The sequence below is a fragment of the Rhinoderma darwinii genome, chromosome 1, assembly GCF_050947455.1.
Source record: "Rhinoderma darwinii isolate aRhiDar2 chromosome 1, aRhiDar2.hap1, whole genome shotgun sequence".
NCBI classification, from domain to species: Eukaryota; Metazoa; Chordata; class Amphibia; order Anura; family Rhinodermatidae; genus Rhinoderma; species Rhinoderma darwinii.
This window is the reverse complement of record NC_134687.1, coordinates 528,905,649-528,928,628: the sequence shown is the minus strand read 5'-3', so window position 1 is coordinate 528,928,628 and position 22,980 is coordinate 528,905,649. Positions and strand designations below refer to the sequence as shown.

The window sequence follows — 22,980 nt, the reverse complement described above, 5'->3', positions numbered from 1 at the left end:
GACAAAAGGACACAACTCTGTCTTATCAGTTATTGAGGAAGGAGTGGAGAGCACTTTGAAACATGTCTAGCCATTTTTAACTTTTTTCATATATGTGAAGAACACCCATAAAAACAGACCAACAGAGTATCAAGCAAGCAATAGCATGCTTTTGGAAATACCATACAGGTGTGCAGAATACAACACATCTTTGTTGCAACTCTCCACTTACTTTGAACGCCCTCTCTATGAGAGCGTGCAGTAGAACTACAGGTTTGGGAGGACTAAGCTCACACTGCGCATGCGCTTTATCATGGACTGATACAAGGAGTACCCATTATGAGCACACAACAAAGTTTTACTCATTTGGCTAATACTATATTTGGCAAGTTACAATACGCATAACAAACAAACATAGAAGTGAATGTTACTTGTACTCTGATGTGGCACGAGATGGTGATTACAAGTTGAGAAAGACACCACTATATGTGCTGCACTTAAAAGGCATTGCAAGGGAGTCTAGAGAGCAGGTATTTTCTTCTTCTATATTTAGTAATTAATTTCATCTGTGCACTCACCTGTTGCACATATGAGGACAGCTAAGGCAATGACATCTGTTTTTTTTTTTTTTTCCCATCCATCCCTGCTAGTTCCACTAGGGGACCTAAACTTGCAATAGTTTGAGGGTTTAATGAAAGGAGCAAGATGGCAGTCCCGGGGGGAGGGCCTTTACTAGGCCTCAAGCTGCAATGACAACACACCGGTACCCTTCTTTCGAACGGCTTACATGCCTCAGTTGTGATCACAGCACCTAAGTGGTTAAACTGTCAGTATCTGACCTCTGATACCGGCAAATAGAGCACAGTGTCAGCTGTAATATACAGCAGATACTCGCAGCGTATATAGAGCAGGCGCCGCTCCTGAGCCCGCTTCATAATTCTGCCCCCTGGCCATGTTTTAAACGGTCGTTAAGGGGTTAATAAATCTGCCACACTGTCTCCAGAGTTTCCGAATTCATAAATAAGATGCCAGAAATATAGGCCTGCTGTAAAACGTACAAACCCAGAGCGATCGAAGAAAGCAAACAGTGGGGGAACGTAACCCATTATAGGTCTCCGGAACATAAGCTTCCAAGCGAGTTCACCTATGAAAATCCAACGTCTGTTAGAACGCAGATAGCCGAATAGAGTAGATTAAGCACTGAAAGTACCCTCAACTTGCAGTCGATATGCTTTAATAAACGAGTTGAGATATGTGGGACTACTGAGATTTCAGGACACAACGAAGTCTATACATTATATTCTTCAAAGAGGAGCATTAATCTGCAGCTACAGTATAGGTTTGTCAATGTAATTCTAAATAGATCTAAAGAAATAAAGTGCATAATATAATTGACTAAACTAAAATTACCATACTTCAAAAATACTACTACATTTTGTAACATTTTTTTTTTCTTTTTGAAGGTGAAAAATAGCATTAAATACATCACTCCATCTAGCTCAGGTCTCTTTATTTTGGGACTTTGATATATCATCGTCAAGCACCAGATACTGATAAGCTCATATGATACATATGAAGTGATAATCTCTATAACCAGACAGCAGCTCACCTTATTACAAAGTCATGGCTGTCAATCTCCTTGCCACATCCACTGTTGAGAAGGATTCCAGAATTACCCACAACTGCACAAGTCTGAAACCGGCGGCTTTTCATTGGCGATACTTCAGGCAAAAGACTGTGCAGATTCTGTGAAATATTTAGAGTACGGCGTCTATCCAGAACATAATGAATTACATCTCCCGGCTTGAAGCTGCTTTTAACTACAGATACATCTCGCTCTGCATCCAGAAATCGGAGAATATCTTTTCTATGAAACAAGAAGAAGATTATAAGCACATCGACATAGCCAAAGTATATGATCCAACACATGTAATACATACACCTAAAACTGCACAAAAAATATAATTCGGCTATTTTTAATTTTACTTTTTTTTGTGTGTGTAGACATTTAAAGTTTTATGAGTTGAGGAGATCAGTAATGCTCACACATCACCGACACTATGGCATCAACAATACGACAACCATTGTTGCATTACATTTTTTACTAAACGTTATGCTTTGAGAAATTTCTTAAAAGGGGTTATCCCACGAAGTGAGCCTGCAAAGCAAAGGAATACATATATTGAGTCACCTAAAGCTAGTAAGCATTAATAAAAACTTTCAGCTATATTTTAGCACACATTAGAGCAGGGGTGGGGGAACGTCCGGCCCACGGGCCATATAAGGCCCGCAGGAACATTTGGTCCAGCCCGACCTCACTGACAGTCGTGAGTCCGCCCTACTCTCACATTTAGGAGCAGGAGAAGGGCGACAGAGCCAAGTATGGCGGCGGTCTGAGTGAGGTAGGTGCGTGCCAGCCCAAGAGTGGATCAGTGTGGTCACCTGACCTGAGTCAGTGACAAGATTGGTCCACTCTCAGGCCGGCACAGTCCAGTCACCTGGCCCTGTGGTTTGTCAGCTCAGTATTCTTACAGGGATACTGGGAACCCTAATGTTAACTAATCACAATCCAGGCTTCATCAGCACACGTAGGAACATGAAGATTTCTAACTGGTTGTTATTAGGCAGCAAAGAGGTTTAGATCCAGCGCAAAGAAATGAAGAGTTGTTCACGAATATATTAAAATGGAATCTGGTTCCAATTTTATTAAATGAACGACAAACATTAAAAACCAGTAACCCTAAATTCTATCCACTAGAATCAAGAACAGAATCGATGGACAGATTTCAAATGGCCATAGAAAGAGATCTTCAACTACTTGCAGATTCCACAAAAGTGCTGAAACATCCCAAGAATTTATCCAAAGATCTATCCTTAGCACTCAAATCTCTTGAAAATAATAATGATCTTATCTTTAAAAAATCAGATAAAGGGGGAAGTATTGTAGTAATGAACAGAGAAACTTATATAACGGAAGTTTCCAATATGTTATCAGATGAAAATACTTATAAAGTTCTAGACTACAATCCTACCAAGAATTTCCAAACTACAATTAGGAAGTTAATTCAAGAAGGTCTCAATAAAGGTCTCCTTACTGTAAAACAATCCGTGTATATTGATGTTGAATTTCCAACTATACCCATCTTACACGCTTTACCGAAGGTACACAAGAATTTGAACCCTCCACCGATGAGACCCATCGTATCAGGGATTGGATCACTCCTTGAAAGATTTTCCGAATGGTTGGACTCTCTTTTGCAGCCCCTTGCTAAGAATACTCCGGGTTTTCTTAAAGACACGCAGGATGTCCTCAGATCTTTTGAAAAAGAGTCTTGGTCTCAAGAATTTGTTTGGCTAAATTGTGATGTCATTTCATTGTATACTAACATACCACACATGATGGCATATAAAGCATTAGAACATCACTTATCTAGACATAGTCCTTATAGCCTAGAGCTCCAACTCTTTATATTAGATGTCTCACTGTTTCTGATGCAACACAATTATTTCTTGTTCAATCAAAAATTCTACCTCCAACTCAAGGGTGTCTCTATGGGGGCAAAATTCTCACCATCCATGGCCAATTTGGTAATGGCATGGTGGGAAGAACTCTACATTTTTTCAGACAACAATATTTTCACTAAACAAATACATTGGTATGGTCGTTACATAGACGACCTGCTATTCATCTGGAAAGGCCCAATTTCAGACATTTCTCATTTTGTCAGTTACCTCAATTCCAATATTGTCAACCTTAAATTTACTTACACGTTTCATTCCAACAATACTATCTTTTTGGATTTGGAATTGAAAGGGACTGCGGGCGAAATTATCAGTACTAAAACACACCGTAAACCTATTTCGGGGAACACCATTCTCCACGCCAAAAGCAGTCATCCCAAGCAAACGATTACATCTATCCCAGTTGGGGAAATGCATAGGGCCAGACGAAACTGTAATACAGATGGCAACTTTATAGCGGAACAGAACATCATATGCCAGAGACTACATAATAGAAGTTACCCAAATTGGACATTAAAGCGAGCCTCTGAAATTGTATCTAAAAAAAGTAGAGAAGACATGCTCACTAATACCAACAAACATATAACAGATACCAACAAACCAGTAATTATCCTTCAGTATAGCAATCAATTTGCGGCAATTAAAAATATTGTTCTGAATCATATATCAATCCTCAAAGAGGATCCAATATTAGATCAGATTCTGAAAAAAGGCTGCAATATAGTTGCACGTAAAGCTTCTACTTTAGGTAATGCTTTAGCTCCATCTATGCTGCGACCAGATACACGCACAAGTACGTGGTTGGAACAAAATGGATTTTATAGATGCGGCACACATCCATGTAAAACTTGTACTTACGTCTCCCCCAAAAAAACCTTTTTCGACTCTTCTGACACCCATAGTTTTCCCATCAAAAACTATATTAATTGCAATAGTGAATCAGTGATCTATATTCTTGAATGCATGGCATGTAATTTGAAATATATTGGCTGCACTAATCGCAGGTTCAAACAGAGATTTCTGGAACATTTGGGATATATCAAGAATCCCAATATTTTAAATACATCTAATGCAGCCAAGCACTTTATAAAACATCACAACAGATCTACTGATTCCCTAAAATGCTACGCCATTGAAAAGGTAAATTCACCCAAACGGGGAGGTAATTTGAAGCATAAAACTTTAGGAAGGGAAGCTTTCTGGATCTTCCGTCTTAGAAAGAGACACCCTCATGGGTTGAATTTAAGGAAAGAACTCATGTTTCATTATTAAAATAGCTTGTTCACAATAAGTTCTCTTGGAATATACTATAAAATAACAATATAAACAGGACATTTAAAATTAGTCTATAACCAATAATCAGGCTCTGCCTTGTTTATATAGACTATTTAATGCATAATTAATATAGATTAATTAATATTTTTTTACATATAAGGAAACCATGTTTATGCTCCCCCCCCCCCTTTTATTTCTATTCCTATATTTTTTAGAAATATCTGCCTCCAATTAATCCGGTAGTTTAAAGTAACATTCTCCTGTTTTTTCCTGGTAATCTCATATTGAAATATTCGGTACATTTATAATATATTATTTCACATTTCCATTCATTGTACGTCCCAGGAAACAACATAGTAACAATACTAGTGTTCTAGTTCCTCCGTTGTTGTACACAAATACATATACACAGCTACTTTTCATATGACTAGGTGTAGATTTATCCAGCAGTCTAGTATAAGCATTGAAATTAATGTCTGTCACTTTTTATCCGTTTTAATTCCTATTTTCATTTTGTATCACAAGCATTTTTTCATTTTCTTTCAGTATATTTTTTGACAAGCTGAGGGTCTTCAACAGGAGCTATATCTGGTGCAAGACCAGCAAACATCATTATCGATTATGTATTTTCTTCCCTGGGACTGATTTTGTTTAAAAAGATACGTTGGGAACAAATACATAAAGTAATCATCTACTTACCAGGTGATGATCGCGTTGTCATGTTCTCTGGCACTCGCGCGTCCTTGGTTACTAATTTGTCGGCAACTGACACATTGTAATTATTCACCTACCATTAAATGATTCTAGAGTGGTAGACTACTCCATTGTATTCCCAGGCTTAAAAACCAAGTTTTGATAAACAGCAACATCAGTCCAATCATATTGTTAGCGTTCCACTCGGCTTGTATGTTGAGCCGCAATCTATTTTCACGTGTTTAGAACCGGATATAGCTCCTACCTCAGCTGTCAAACTGTTCATTCTCAGCCATGACTAAGGACGAGGCCATCGTCTGAAACGCGTAGGCTACGCATTCATTTTTCTTCTATCTACATCCACCTTACCCACTGGGGAATTAGACTCCCTGTTTTATGTCGTTCATTTAATAAAATTGGAACCAGATTCCATTTTAATATATTCGTGAACAACTCTTCATTTCTTTGCGCTGGATCTAAACCTCTTTTCTGCTACAATTTCATCAGCGTGTGCCGACACGAGGATCCGTGCGAATCAGGCATCTGCAATTCTTCTGCCTCAAGGTGAGCTGGAGGTTCCCTCCCATTTACTTTCTTTCTTGGTTGTTATTAGGCCCAATGTTCCTATGATCATACTGAACTGCCAGAGTGTACACCGGTAAAGGGATTTTCCACACAAGAGGCCTTTATCACAGTTACTTTAAAGTGTAGCTAAACGTTTGACAAACTTCTGTCAGAAGTTTGGGTTGGTGGGGGTCCAAGCACTGAGACCCCCACCAATCGCTAGAACGAAGCAGCTGAAGCGCTCGTGTGACTGCTCAGCCGCTTCGTGTCTGTTCGGCTTCAGCTGCTTCGTTCTAGCGATTGGTGCTTGGACCCCCACCAATCCAAACTTCTGACATGTCACTGACAGGTCAGAAGTTTGTCAAACATTTTGCTACACTTTAATACATCTTGTAGTTTTTTTTTTATTTTTGTCCAAAAAAACACAAAAAAAAAAACTAGATACACGTTGGTAGAATACAGACATTGTTTATCCCAGTCTATTATAAGAATGGCAATATCATAGGGAGAATGAAGTTTACACATTTCTCGTGTGTGGGCACTTCATAAGAAAAATACATACTGGAAAATTATTTTCACAATTAAAAAAGATCTACTCACTAACCTGGACCTTATGTTTATATATTATTTCTTCAAATAAAGATCAATATTGGGACATTTACTGATACAATGACACTCAATGCTAGATGGTGCCTGTATACTCATCCCCTGAGGGAAGAGAAAACCATATTCTAAAATAGCGGAGAACAGGATGCAAAGAAGCACATGCTCACCTGTCCAACAACGGGTCTCATATGTAAACTCCTGTATTCCAGCTTCCCACTAGCATTAGCTAAAGAAAACAGGACTAATCTAATATCAGAAAAATAATTCCAGAAATGGTAAAGTTTACAATTAAATTCCTTAGTTCTTGGCTATATATATTATACACCCAAGAGAAATTTAATTATGGCTCTTCTAAAAAGAAGAAAATGGCTTGAGTTCAGCAGAATTGTGTACATAAATAGTACATTGCCAAGAGTACGACAACCCCATCTAACAACGGTTTATTTTTGCTAGTTCAGTCTCAGCCAGGTGTGTAAAAACACATTATACCACTAAGGCTACATCTAGACTGCATTGCCAAATCACTTAAATTGCTTATTTTCTTTATATAGCTTTTAAAAATACTTTGAACTTTTTTCAGAAACTTTTTTTTTTTCAAAAGATTTTCCTTTGATAAGTGGATTCTCTTATATTTGAGGAAAATTTATATATCTCCTTTAGCCATTTTAGATGCACATGACAAAGTAATTTGCAAGGCTTCTAAGGTATGTAAGGTTGCATTCACACTTAGTTTAGGAAAGTTACTTGCCAGTACATCTGTTCATCAGAAATGGGAACAGATCCCAGTAAAAGGGAGAAAAACATTACATAAGAAAATATTTAAGAATGTTTTTATGCTTTCCTGTGCTGGCATGCATTCCCATTTTTAATGAAAAACACATACTGAAGAGTGGACCATAAACTAGTGTAAATGCAGCCTAAATCTTTGAAGAACAACATTATGTCAGTGACACATGTAACTCACTGATTAAGATTTAAGAATAAAAGTTATCAAACACTGATAAATGCAATTTTTTTTTTAATATACGTGGAAAAATTTAAGACTTGGACACATACCACCTGATTAAACTGCTGCAGATTAAAGTACGCCCTTTTCAATGGCAATTATATTCCCTTATAACAGTGGCCTCTTTCATCAGGATAATGCATCCTGGCACACTGCAGAAATTGTTTGAGTACATAAATAGGTACTGACTTGGCCTTCAAATTTCTCAGATCTCAATTCGATCAATTTCCTTGAAGGAAAAACAAGTCCAATCCTGTAATGGCAGGAAGGAGGTGAAGGGAAAGTGAGCCCTAATCTACCCACCGCCCTGTCCCTGCCTACTTGCAACGACCCGCCCTAGGCGACGGGGTACAACTGGGCGGCGGTCCCTACGCTGTCTAAGTGCACGGGAGAACAAACAGGGAACACGCAAGGGAAGGGGCAGTAGCCACGGAACGCCGCGAGGAAACGGAGCGGTGAATGAGTAGTCAGGACCAGGATGAAGTGGAGTATACCAAAGTGAGCACGGAGAAGGAAGCAAGCCAGGGGCAAAGCAAAGCAGGTTAAGCGGAACTGCAGCAAGGCAGAAGCACGGCAGAAGCAGGCTGGAGCAAGAAGCAGTGAGGCCAGGAATCCAGAAGAATTACAAGCACTGAGGAAGAGAACACGGCAGGTAATAAAGGACAGGGGGCGGAGCTAACTCCGACTGACCAGGCCGCGATAGGCTCTCCCACTCCTGAGCCTGCCACCCTGGTTGGTGGGAGATGGTGTCAGTCGAACAGGTCTGGCCTCAGGTGTGGATTGATTAATCCCAGGAGTATACCTAGACGTAGTACCTGGCAGATCCCTAACAAATCCATTGAGGATCCACCTCGCAACTTAAAATGACTTAAAAGGATCTGCTGCTTATGTCTTGTGCCAAAAACCACAGGACACCTTCAGAGGTCTTGTGTAGTTCATGTCTCTAAGGAGCCCCACACACGAGAGAGTGTTCAGTCCGTGATATACGGTCCGTAGGTCGGCCGCATTTCCCGGACTGAACACACTGCAGGGAGCCGGGCTCCTAACATCATAGTTATGTATGACGCTAGGTGTCACTGCCTCGCTGCGGGACAACTGTCCCATACTGAAAACATGATTACAGTACGGGACAGTTGTCCAGCAGCGAGGCAGGGACCCCTAGCATCATAGATAACTATGATGCTAGCAGCCCAGCTCTCTGCAGTTTATTCGGTACGGGAAATGCAGCAGACATACAGACCGTATATCACGGACTGAACATGCTCGTGTGAATCCGGCCTAAGGGTCAGAGCTGGTTTGGTGGCACGAGTGGTACCTACACATTAGGCAGGTGGTTTGGCTGAGCGCTCTAACATTGTATGGTATATATCTGCTATGTAATTCAAGCATGAGCTCTAGACTATTTGGGGATTTGAGGAGGTGTTTACCATATTGTTCACTATAAAAGTAAAAACAGATGTGGTGAATTTGTGTGAGTTTATTTCCTCTTTGTCAAAATATACTGTATTTGTTAAGATTAAAACAGGAAGGAGTATAGTTATAAAGCGGCTAGAAATTACAGAAACGATTTTATATCATGTTGCTCTTGGTCTAAATTTAACTAATTACAAGTGTCAATATTAATTTTTCAAACAATTTGTGCGAACTGAGAACAGCAAATGAAGAGTAATAGCTGCTGGTGGAATGTAAACACTATCTTTTTCTTGTTAAGAGATATAATGGAATCAATCGCTGTTAGTTTTTGTTAATTAGCTTCATCAGATACTATTTTCAACAGAGCTAATACAACGCTAAGAAAGATATAAATGTTAGAGATGCAACATATTAACACAATTTGACTCAGAATGGCTTTTTTTTATGCTCAATATTGCCCTTGACAAATTTTGGTTTTCACAAAGTTTACTGCTTGTTTTTATAGTGGCAATTTGCATTAACTCTAGTGTTATGAAGAGTGATCAGATTAATTGCAAAGTCATTCCTTGCCATGAAAATTAACTTAAAATCACAAAACCCCCATTTCCGCTGTATTTCAGGCCTGCCACAAAATCACTTGCTATCATTTCAGTGATCTTCCTGTTAGCTCAGGAGAAAGTGTTAATGAGGACAAGGCAGCTGATATCACTGTCATGCTGATTAAATTATAAGAGCAGACTGGTTGCTTTAAAAGGAGGATGGTGCTTGAAATCATTGTCTCCTTGTAGGTAACCATGGTTAACAGAAGAAAGCACATGGTCATCTTTGCATCAAAAGGGCTTTACAGGAAAGGACATTGCAGCTTGTAAGATTGCCCCCAAGTCAACCATCAGATCATCAAGAACTTCAATTGCTGTGACGGCTTCAGGGCGCCCAAGAAAGTCCAGCAAGTGCCAGGACAGTCTCCTAAAGAGGATTCAGCTATGGGATGGGTTCACCACCAGTGCAGAGCTTGCTCAGGAATGGCAAAAGGCAGGTGTCAGTGCATCTGCATGCACAGTGAGGCTGGCCTGGTGTCAAGGGCAGTGAAGAAGACACTACTCTCCAAGAAAATCAAGCACAGACTGACATTCTGCAGGAAGTACAGGGATTGGACTGCAGAGGACTGTGGTAAAGTTATTTTCTCTGATTAAGCCCTCTTCACACGATTTGATACATCTGGGAAGAACGATCGTCCGGAGAAGAATATGTGAGCGCTACCATGAGTCCTGTGTCATGCCAACAGTAAGGCATCCTGAGACCATTCATGTGTGGGGTTGCTTTTTATCCAAGGGAGTGAGCTCACTCACAAATTTGAAGAACACTTCCATGAATAAAGAATGGTATCTAAACATCCTCCAAGAGCAACTTCATCACCAAATTGCTCCTGAATAGTTGGGAGAACAATGCTTTTTCCAGCACCATTTTACAAGGAAACAGCTATAACCAAGTGGTTTGGTGAACAAAACATTGAAATTTTGGGTGCATGGCCAGGAAACTCCCCAGATCTCATTCCCATTGAGAACCTGTGGTCAATCAAAAGAGGGTGGACAAACAAAAGCACAGAAATTGTGATAAATTAGGCAAGAATCGGTTGCCATCAGTCAGGATTTGGCCCAGCAGCTGATATCCAGAATGCCAGGGTGAATTGCAGAAGTCTTGAAAAAGAAGGGTCAACACTGTAAATATGGAGTTTGAATAAACGTGATGTATTTGTCAATGAAGTTTAGAAACATATGAAATGCTTATAATTGTACTTCAGTATACCATACAAACATCGGACTAAGGCCTTATTCACATGAACATTTTAAAAGTCCGTGTGACGGCCGTTGAAACAACGGCCGTCACATGGACCTACATAATTCAATGTGGCCATTCACACAGCTGTTGTTTCAACGGACCGTGTGAAGGGTCCATGAGAAAACGGGCCAGGTTTTATTTTTTCACACTTCACGCATCCCTCCATAGACTAGTGATATAGCATCTCCCAGCACAGATGCACCTCGGACATGAACATTAGTTTTTCACACCAGAGATGCGCAATGCCCGTGTGAAAGTTGCCTAAAAGATCTAAAAACACAAAGGCTTGGTTTGCACAAAGTTTTCTGCTTCAGTCTCAAAACTTTTGACGAGGACTGTAGGCTCTAGTACTTTGGCACTGAGTGATATTAAATGTGTCACGGTCCTAGAAAAAGGTCTCTGCTTTTCTTCGACTGGCTCAAAGAATAAATTGGTTCTGTGCGATGTTGTTGGAGTCCAGTTGCTATGGAGCCTGGGATCTGGTATGGCCTCAGTTTCAGGATGCTATTAAGACATGGGGTCCCCGGACCATAATCCGTTGTATCTGCCGGGGAGGATATGGAAAGTTACCCAATGCTATGAGGAATCTGATTTAAAACATAATTTCTTATGGTTTTATGTATGCTCATACCAAACTGGTCTGATACCTTTCATTCCTCCACTTAACCCACTGAATGAGGTTTTGCAGCTCTTAACAGAACCAGGATAAACTGGCTAAATTTGTTCCATTGAATGGGGGCCTCATAGCTCTCCAGCAGATTTTAGAAACAATGGGTTTTTCTATTGACAAAAATGGGGTACTTACAGTTGTGAGCCTTGATGTACTTAACTAAGTGTCCTTTTTGCCCAAGTCTGGCTGGTATAGGTTGGTATACCTGACATCCATAGGCTATGATGACATCGGTTTAATGTATACATCAGGAAAAATTTGAACACCACCTTAGAAAAAGGTGTTCTGTTTACTTTTTATTTTTTGTTGTAAACTGAACGTGACATACATGAGCTAAGTGCATTGCCAATATGTCCCCTAGGAAAAGAGGCCCTCATGTCCCCCCACCAATGGCAATAGGGTTGTTTCAGGGTCCCAAATGACCCCTATAGGTGTTTGGTACCAAGCAGTTTCCTTTAAAGGGGTTTTCCAAAACCAGACAACTGAAGAACTATCCACAAGATAGGTCATCAGTATATGATCAGTGCAGGTCCAACACCAGGACCCTGCACCAGCCGCTCCGAATGCCTCCAGATGCTTTGAACGATATGCAGTAGTTGGAGTCAATGGCAGATGGTTCTGACCACTGTATAGTGGCCGTTCCACAGCTCTGCTCCTATTCACTGTGGTGGGCAATTTACAGTCTGTTATGTTCGTGATTAGCATCTTACATAACATAAGTAAACCATAGCCTTTTGTGTCTGAGCAACAGGAATGTCTGTAATGGTGACACTGTAGCCAGTTATGGTCCCGGCTAGTGGCTTAAAGGCTATGCACACCTTTGAAATTTGTTTTATTTATTTTTAAATGGCTCAGTGTGTTTTGTGAAACTTTCCAAATACTTTATTAAAAAAAAATTTTATACTTTGAGATACAGCTGCTTTGTATACTGTATACATATCTTGCGCTGAGCGCTAAATCTGTCAGGTCAGCGGCACTGAAAGGTTCAGTGGTCAGCGGGTGCTGCGTTTGACACGAAGGATCCACTAGTTATCAATCTAAGCTATTAACTTAGATGTGCTCGGTAACAGCTCGATCCTGCATCAGCGACACGCAGGACTTGCTGTCACTGAACCAGTCAGTGCCGCTGAACCGACGGATAAGGGTTTCAGCGCTAGACACAGCAGCTCTGTATACAGGATACAAAGCAGCTGTATCTCAAAAAGTAAAAATGTACTTTAATAAAAAAGTATTTAGAAAGTTGCACAAAACACACTACATTTTTATACAAAAACAAAAAAACCACACTATTTCAAAAGGTATACACAGCCTTTAACCCCAACCCCTTGAATTTTACACGTGTCTAAGCACATATGTTACAACAGAAATTTATTGCCGAAGAGGCATATTCATTTCTTGCCACCGACAGACTTGTCGGATGGCGAGACTGTTTTATTGATCAACCTCCTTCCGTGATTAAGCAGAGGGATGCCCTAGGAGACACCCCAAGACAGTTGAAACCCTCGAGAGAAGTGACCTCATTTGGACCCACAAACCAGACAATTATGAGCCCCAAAGCACAGGAAGCCCGGGGATCAAATTTTACATGGCTCAGTAAAGTGGACCTTTTCAAGTTCTTTTTCACGGATTAGTTTATAGAGCTTATGGTGTCCCAGAAAAATGTATATGCCCAACAGCATATGACCAAGAACCCCACGTCATTTTATGCCCAATCCCACAGGCTAACTCCTGTAGACGCAGCAGAATTGGGCAAGTTCTGGGGACTGCTCGTAAACACGGGGCTTCTACATTAGGGCCTACAGGAGCAGAGACCTCACACCAAACCCTGATGTACCACATGGCCATGTCCAGGGTTCGTTATGAGGCAATACTTTGCCTCTTACATTGTGCTGATAATGAGCAGTGCCCACCCCAAGACAACCACAGTTTTGACAGTTTGTTTAACCCCTTAACGCATTATCAAGTAACTGTACGTGATAAGCATTAAGGGGAAGTATGGAGCGAGCTCACGTGCTGAGCTCGCTCCATACACAGCGGGTGGCGGCTGTGTTACACTGCAACAAGCGGAATCAAAGTTCACTTTGATACTGCTCGTTTAACACCTTAAATGCCGCAGTCTATCGCGACCGCGCCATTTAAAGTGTTAGTATCAGGGGGGCACCCCCTCAAACAAGCCATCGCGCCACCCCCCGCAGTACGATCGGTCGGTAACAACGGTCGTTATGGCAGGTTGCCATCTCTGAAGCCCTCTGGCAGGGTTCAAAGGAGATAGTCAGGATCACGATATACTGCAACACATTAGTATCGCAGTATATCATGCAAGCGACCCAACTAATCGCTGCTTCAATTCCCCTAGGGAATCAGTGTGAGATATATAAAAAAAATATCTATCTATCTATATCTCAGAAGGTATTCGGTCTGATGAAGGCGCCAGTCCGGTGCTGAAACTCGTTACCTTAATAAATACTTTAATACCTAACCAATTTCTTTTCTACCATCTGGATGAAGTAGCGCTTTTTGACTCCCATCAATTGCATGCCTTCAGTGTTGTGCCTGGATACTGCACAACTTTCCCAGGTGAGGATATTTCCTACACCTGGTTTACCCATTCACCTTCGTTTTGGGATTCTGCACAATGAGGAACTTCTCTTTTTGATTTATTTCAGATATCAAGTCCCCTAGGGGGACTAATGAAAAGAAAGTAAAAACTGTTTTTTTTATGTCCCCAAAAAAAATAAACGAAGTGTTAAAAGTAAAAAAAAAACCCTTTCACATTTTATTCCTAAATCAATGTTAAAAAAACAAAAACATAACTGGTATTGCTGCGTCTGTAAAAGTCCGAACTATCACAATATAGCATGGTTTAACCCGCTCGGTGAATGATATATATATCTATATATCAAATTGTTGTTTTTTGGTCACCTTAGCGCTCCAAAAAAAATAAATAAAAAAAGTGATCAAAAAGTCACATATACCCCAAAATGGGATCAGTGAAAACGACAGGTTGCCCCGCAAAATTTAAGCCCTCACATCGTTAAATTGATGGGAAAATGAAAAAAAAAAGTTATGGCTTTGAGTATGGCGACAGTATTTTTTTAATTTAGCAAATAGTTTTATTTTTTTATTTTTTTTAAAGTGGTAAATCAAAATTTGGTATCACCATAATCGTATCAACCTGTCAAATAAGGTGGTGAATATGTAGTTACCGCCTGATGGACGCGTAAAAACAAAACCCCCCAAAAAATTGCGTAATTGCTGTTTTTTGCTTATTTCACCCAACAAATATATATTTTTTTAGCTTCTCAGTACATTATGCGGGACATTAAATGCCAATGAAAAACTACAACTTGTCCAGCAAAAAAAAAAATTCCTCATATGGCTATATAGACAGAAAAATTAAAAAATTATAGCTTTTGGAAGGAAAAAAAAAAAAGTGAAAATCCGAAAAATGGCTGAGGGAAGGGGCTAAATGGAGACCCCTATTAGACCATTTGTGTGCCCGGTTTTCCCAAGCATACACCCTCCCGAGAAACGTATTTTTATTGAGTCCCTGGTACATTTTAAAGGGAGGCTTCAATTACGCCAGTACCTGCCATATAAGAGGGCAAGGTATGGCATAAAGATGTATAAGCTGTGCGAGAGGGTATACTTACAAATTAAGGGTATATGAAGGAAAGGACACCAGTATTTAGACCCCAGAATGCCCCCCCCCTACTGGGAGTTAATGCAAAAATTGTGCGCGATTTGGTGCACCCACTGCTGGACCAGGGTTACCGCCTTTACCTGGATAATTCTTATACCAGGGCCCCACTCCTCAAGTGCCTTGCTTCCAGAAGTACTGTGGCATGCGACACTGCTAGAAAACAACATCTGAGAGGCCTCCCCAAGACACTGCTTGGGCAAACACTCAGGAGGGGCGAGAGCAGGGCACATGAAACACAATGTTGCTGCTACAAAGTACAAGGACAAGAGGTCCTTGTATTGACAATACATGGCCACACCAGTACCCATGTACCTGTACGAAGTAGCAGTACAGAGACCCCCAAACCAGACTGCATCCTGGACTACAATAGGTACATGGGAGGGGTGGACTTGTCAAATCAAGTCCTGAAGCCCTATAGCTCCATGTGGAAATAGAGGGTGTGATCTAAGAAACTGGCCGTGCTCATCATACAAATTGCATTGTACATCTTGTATGTGCTACATCGATGTGCAGGCCAAAGAGGAACTTTCCTAGAATTTCTAGAGAAAATTATCAAGAACCTAATCATTATGGACCAGGAAGGGGGGCCACACGCATAGTAACATGGCAACGCTTTCCAGGAGAAGTTCCCCAAATTGGTGGGAAGGGAAAGAGCCAAAGGGGTATAAGGAAGGACAATATATCAATGTGACACGTGTCCCGAAAAAACAGGGATCTGTGTGAAAAAGTGTGTTTAAAAATCATGGGATGTAGAATACATTTTAAATTTACCCAAGTTTTACTTACCCTTATAAACTCCACACAGCTTATCCACCTAATCTTTCCCTTCTGAGCCCTGCCGTGTGCCCAGGCAGCGGATAACCGCCACATGTAGGGTATTCCCATATCCAGGAGAACCCACGTTACAATTTATGGGGGTGTATGTCTATGGTGGCACATGCTGGGTACAATATATCAGACACTGAAATGGCGTATGTATTGAAAATTGTAAATCTTACTCTGCACCACCTGCTGCGCATTACCTTTTACACAATACCGGTGTGGGGTCAAAATGCTCACTAGACCTCTAGATGAACGCCTTAAGGTGTGTAGTTTTCCAAATGGGGTCACTTCTCGGGGGTTTCAACTGTACGGATACGTCTGGGGCTATGCAAATGCGACATGGCGGCCTGAAAAACAATCCAGCAAAATCTGGACTCCAAAGAACACATAGCACTCCTTCACTTCTGATCCCCCCCCCCCCACGGGCCAAAACGGCAATTTAGCACCACAAATGGGGTATGGCCGCACTCGGAATAAAATACCCAACTTTGTTGCACAATTTATCCTTAGTGAAAAGAAGAAAAAAGAAAAAAAAAAAAAGAAGAGCAAAAACGACATAATGGGAAATACATTTTATTTTTTTTTTCAGCCCAATTCAAATAAGTTCTGTGAAAAAACTGTGGGGTCAAAATGGTCACAACACTCATAATGGAATTCCTTGAGGGGTGTAGTTTCCAAAATGGGTTATTTTTGGGGTTGTTTTTCTATGTTGTGGCACCACAAGACCTCTTCAAACCTGGAATGATACCTAAAATATATTCTGATAAAAAATAAAAAGGAGGCCCCAGAATCCACTAGGTGCTCCTTTGCTTCTGAGACCAGCATTTAAATCCAGTAGCGCACTAAGGCCACATGTGGGACATTTCTATAAATTGCAGAATCTGGGCAATACATTTTTAGCTGTGCTTTTCTGGTAAAATCTGTGTTACAGAAAAATAAAAATTGATTAAAATTGAATTTCTGCAAGAAAGATTTGAGAAACGCCTAAAGGGTTAAGAAACTTTCTAAATGCGGTTTTGAATACTTTGAGGTGTCCAGTTTTTAAAATGGTGTTTTATGGGGGTTTCTACCATATAGGCCCCTCAAAGCCACTTCAGAACTAAACTGGTACCTAAAATAATAAAGGCTTAAAATTTTCTTGAAAATATGTGAAATTGCTGTTTATGTTCTAAGCCTTGTAACGTCCTAGAAAAATAAGAATGTTTAAAAAAAAAAAAAAAGAAAGAAGGATGCCAACAAATTAGACACACGGGAAATGTTAATTAGTAACCATTTCGTGTGGTATAACCATCTTACATTTAAATTCAGAGAAATGCTAATTTTCCAAATTCTGCGATTTTTCACAAATCACTGAATGAATCGACCAAATTGTACCACTAAATAAAAAAAGTCCAAAGTGTCACGAGAAAATCTCAGAATCGCTTTGATTAATAAAGGCATGCCAAAGTTATTACCACATAAATTGACATGTCAGATTTGAAAAATGGGCTCTGAGCCTTAAACGGGTTTTTCACTTTCTGAAAACGGAATACCTAGCCACCGGATAGGTAATCCGTCTATGATCGGTACGTGTCCGACACCTCACCGATCCGGCACTCCGGCTGTCTCCGGACGATGTTGCCGGAAGCAGATGGCTCTGGTCAAAGAATATTGGCCAAGCTGCAGTATTGCAGCTCTGCTCCTATTCAAGTGAATAGGAGCAGAGCTGCAGCTCCCCCGAACGGCCTCTATGCAGTGGTCGGGGCCATCTGCTGCATCCCGTTCCAAATAACCGATGCATGGAGGCAGCCAGGGTTGCGGCTTGGTGCGGGGTCCAGATGTCTGACACGCACCAATCATACTGATTACCAATCCGGTGGATAGGTCAGTTTTCAGAAAGTGGACAACCCCTTTGAGGCCCAAACTAGGCTGGATCATTAAGGGGTTAAACCTTTTCTATCAGACATTTTCGTTTTAATTTCCTCCCTACCTTCCAAAAGCCATAAAACTTTATTTTTCCATTGATAAAGCCATAAAGTTGTAGGTTTTTCACAGCACCATTTATTGTACGATTTGATCTATTTGGAAACTTGAAAAAAAAATGTGGGGTGGAATAGGAAAAGACAGATCCCTCAATCTCGTGAGTGGTTTTGTTTTTACAGCTTTCACTGTACAGTAAAAAGAGCATGTTAACTTTATTCTACCAGTCAATAAGATTATGGCGAAACCAAGTTTATATAAAATAAAATCTGTCTTTTGTTGCCACATTCTGAGAGACATAACTTTATTTTTCTGTCGATTGGTCTGTAGGAGGGCTTATTTTATGCGGGGCCAGCTGTAGTTTCTATTGGTACCAATTTTTTGTGGGCTATGAAGTGACGAAAACTGCGATTCTGGCGTTTCAATTTTCTACGGCATTCACTGTGTGGGTCAAATAATGGTATATTGTAGTAGTTCTGACGCGGCGATACCAATAGCTACAAACATCACCCCCTGCACCACTTACGTTGTAATGTGGGAACAGGTTAAGGGTATTGTTTCATTAAATGCGAGGGGGGCCTCAAGAACTTACCTAATATTTAACATTTATAATTTCTGTAAAACGCCTTTTCTCTCCTCTTACATCCACTTCGGACTTTGGTTCCAAAAAAAAAACGGCATCAAAACAGTGCGATTTTACCCTTATATTGCCGGTCTTCTTCCAGAAGCAGGAAATCCTTGGGATCTTGATCCGCTAAAAGCTAGTCAATTGAAATATCAATGCTCAAAGCAGAACAGGCTCCATTAAAATCAATGGCTGCTGTGTGCACAGAGGTAATCGGTTTTAAATGAGCACTCTAAGTCTGGGTTGCCACTTAATGTAAATACTGGAATTTCCGCAATGGAATTTCCATTGCATTTACAGTAGCAGCAAAGTCAATGAGATTTAGAAAATCTCATGCCCACACTGCGGAAAAAAGCGCAGCGTAAATTGACCTGCGGTGCAGAATTTAATTCCGCAGCACGTCAATTTATGCTGCGTTTTCATTGCAGGTTTTCCCCAATTCAATGCGTATGCAAAACCTGCAACAGAAAGCCAAGTGTTGCAACTGTTGCAGTGTATTATCAGCATTTTTTGCCGTAAAAATCGCAACTACTGTAAAAAACAATCAAACACTTACACAGAAGTCTGTTTCTTCGTCCAGTCTGGCCTCCTGGGATAAAGTTGAATCCCATGTGACCGCTGCAGCCAATCAAAGACTGTAGCGGCGGTCACATGGGATGAGGCTCTGCTCCGGGACTGAGTCTCTGGGGAAGGCCCTGACATCAGTCCATATATGGACAGTGTTGTGAGGAGCAGAACTGTGTCCCAGGCAGAGTGCTAGTAGTATGGCTTTGGTGTTGCCCGTCAACACTGTCCATATATGGACAGTGACGACAGGGGTTTATCCTGAAGCAGAATCCCCAGCCAGAGCATCTGCAATGCTTTGGTATTCCCTCCAGGAGTGGAATCCCTAGCAAAAGGGCTCTGTGGCACCATCTACAGATGGCACTAAATTTATGGGTCTACAATCTGGGTGCCCAACTTCTATATGGAGGCATAAACAGGGCCTAACTACTATATGGGGGCACAAAGTGATGTTTTCTGCCATTTTACTGCCATCGTGAGTTCCCCTGCAAAGAGGCCTACTAAGTCTGTCGCCCAAGGGCCCACATAAACCTGGAGCCGGCCCTGCCTTCTGTCCTTGCAATAAACATTCATCCTCAGATTGACAGAGTATGCATGCGTACTCAATGGAATGAGGGGGAATAGGCCGCTGCCAGACACCTGACAGTGGCTTACCTCCCATAAGAAAGGATCAGGCAAATTGAAATCCAACATGCTTGATGCATTCTTACCCCCACCCCCACATCAGCTGTCGGGGGGAAGTCGGGACAACCCCATACACATTAGTCTGTCGTTCCTGTCGAAAACCGCAGGTTCGGCCGACGTCCATCTACCTCTAGTAAGACAGAACCAGATAAAAAAAAAAAGGTAAGTGTATTTATTACTTAAACATACACCAATTTCCTACTAGAGAGTAATCGTGTGAGGGCCACCTGTAGCAAACAACCTCTTTAACCCCTACAGGACAGCCAGTTTTGGCCTTGTGGACGCAGCCGATTTTTTAAAATCTGACATTGTCACTTTATGTGGTAATAACTTGGGAATGCTTTTACCTATCCAAGTAATTCTGAGATTGTTTTCTTGTGACATGGTACTGTATGTTAGTGGAAAAATTTGATCACTAAATTCAGTATTTGTTTGTGAAAAACAAACTTTTAGAGAAAATTTGCAAAAATTTGCATTTTTCTAAATTTAAATGTATCTGCTTGTGAAACAACTAGTAATACCACACAAAATAGTTACTAATGAACATTTCCCATATGTCTACTTTATGTTGTCATAGTTTTTTGAACATCTTTTTTTTTTTTATAGGACGTTACAAGGCTTAGAACTTTAGCAGCAATTTCTCACATTCAAGAAAATATTTAAAAAACTTATTTTTATAGGTACCAGTTCAGTTCTAAAGTGGCTTTGAGAGCCTTATACATTATAAACCCCCATAAGTCACCCAATTTAAAAAACTGCACCCCTCAGTTTTCAAAACAGCATTTAGAAAGTTGAGCGTTTAGGTGTTTCACAGGAATGAAAGCAAAGTAGAGGGGAAATTGACCAAAAAAATTTTTGTCGGAAAATCTATTTTAATCCAGAGAAAAATCTATTTTAATCCAGAGAAAAATTTATGTTTATTGCCCAGATACTGCCGTTTTTAGAAATATCCCACATGTGGCCCTAGTGTGATAATGGACTGAAGCACCGGCCCCAGAAGCCAAGGTGCACCAAGTGGATTTTGGGGCCTCCTTTTTATTAGGATATATTTTAGGCACAGTGTCTGGTTTGAAGAGGTCTTGTGGGGCCAAAACAATGGCAACCCTCCAAAAAGACACCATTTGGCAAACTACACCCCTCAAGGGTTATAGTGAGAATTTTAACCCCAGTTTTTTATTTGCTGAATTTAGTGGAATTCGTCTGTAAAAATATGAAAATCTAAATTTTTTCCAATAAAACGTAGACATTATCAATTTTTACAAGGAATAAAAGGAGAAAAAGTGCCCCAAGATTTGTAAAGCAATTTCTCCTGATTACGGCAGTACCCCATATGTGGTAATAAACGGCTGTTTGGACACAGCGGGGCTCAGAAGGGAAGGAGAACTATTTGGCTTTTGGAGCTCAAGTTTACTCAATTGGTTTTCGGGTGTCATGTCGTATTCGCAAAGCCCCTGAGGGACCAAAACAGTGGACACCCCCCAAAAGTGGCCCCATTTGTGAAACTACAGCCCTAAAAATAATTTTACTAGGGGTATAGTGAGCATTTATCCCATAGGTTTTTTGCTGAATCTAATGTAATTAGGCAGTCAAAACGTCTTTTTTTTTTTTACGGCTTTCCATGCAGTATAAATGACATTTAATTTATTTTGTGGGTCGATGCGATTACGGCGATACCATATGTATATAGCTTTTTTTAATGTTTTACGGTGTTTGCACGATAAAATCACGGTTTAAAAAACAAACATTTTGTTTTGTGTCGCCATATCCTAAGAGCCACAACTTTTTTTATTTTTCCATCAAGAAAGCTGGGTGAGGACTTGTTTTTCGCAGAACTGTCATTTTTATGGGTACCACTATTTATGCAATTTTTTGGGAGCTGAAGTGACAAAAAATAAACTATACCGGAATCGCTATTTTTAATTTTCTTTACGGCGGTCACCGTGTGGGATAAATTACATAATATTTTTATAGTGCAGGCCGTTACGGATGCGGCGATACCAATTCTGCATAGATTATTAAATTTTTTAGTCCCACTAGGGACTTGAAGATCCAATTGTTGGATCGTTGTTATAATACCCTGCAATACTTATGTAAAGCTCCCGATGTTGGCTAAAAGTGTCCTTTTGGCTGGTATACCTTTTTTTGAGGATGTCATAACCTATAGGACTAAGCTATTCCATCCTGGAGGGATACTGCAAAAAAAAAGTAAGCTGCGCAGTATGCGTATTTTAAATTCTTCTTTTTATCATTGGAGCCTACTTGTGACGAATGCCTCTGTGTGGTATCCAAACATATACTTTAGAGAGTTTTCCCAGGGCCAGGGTGCCAGAGAGACCATTCGGGAAGAGCTTTGGCTGGGGCTCCAGGAATGGAGTAGTCCCTGATGTCACTGTCTATAGTGCTTCCAATGCGCTGCCGGGAATTTCAGCATCTCAAAGTTCCACACGTCACACTCCATATATGTACAGTGATGTTAAGTGCTTCCCCAGGACCGGAGCCCCTGGCCAGAGTCCGGACTCTGGCACTGTAGCTTCTGACATCACTATCCGTGTATGGACAGTGATGCCAGGAGCTTCACCAGGGACAGCACTTTCAGTAGTGCTCTGGGGAGCACGGTGACGTATCCCACTATATAACGAGATCCACCGCTACCTTCCGTTGGAGGTATACATCGGTGCTCCTCCCAATGCAAAACTCAAACAGAAGGAATAAACAAGATGTGAACCAGGCCTAAGTATGGCAATCCCTCTAGCAATTCTGTGTAGCATATCAGTCTCACTAGCATCACTGTGCAGAAATGATCCTTGCCTGTACCAGAATCTGTACAATACAATATCTCAGGTTTCTCTGAAATTATGTGGTATTCAAGACAGAAGTTAGTAATAATTGACTAAAATAATCACCAAACAAACCATTGTTAATTTTTTGGTCAAACTTACTGTAAACTGAGTGCACTCAGGTAATGTGGAATTTTGCTAGAAGTTCTCCGCAAGTCATCTCCACCACCGCCAGTGTTTTAACATTGTTCCTATTTCTTTTCAGTGCTTACTCAATGC

At 40.7% G+C, this 22,980-nt stretch overlaps 1 protein-coding gene across 1 annotated transcript in view; it reads right to left on the bottom strand.

Annotated features, from left to right (window-relative positions):
• The window catches only part of ST8SIA4 (ST8 alpha-N-acetyl-neuraminide alpha-2,8-sialyltransferase 4), a 194,441-nt gene that overhangs the window by 96,709 nt on the left and 74,752 nt on the right, over nucleotides 1-22,980 (bottom strand). Inside the window, exon 3 of the mRNA XM_075837004.1 lies at nucleotides 1,589-1,846. Coding sequence (XP_075693119.1) covers nucleotides 1,589-1,846 — 258 coding nt within the window. The remainder of the gene's footprint in view (nucleotides 1-1,588; nucleotides 1,847-22,980) is intronic.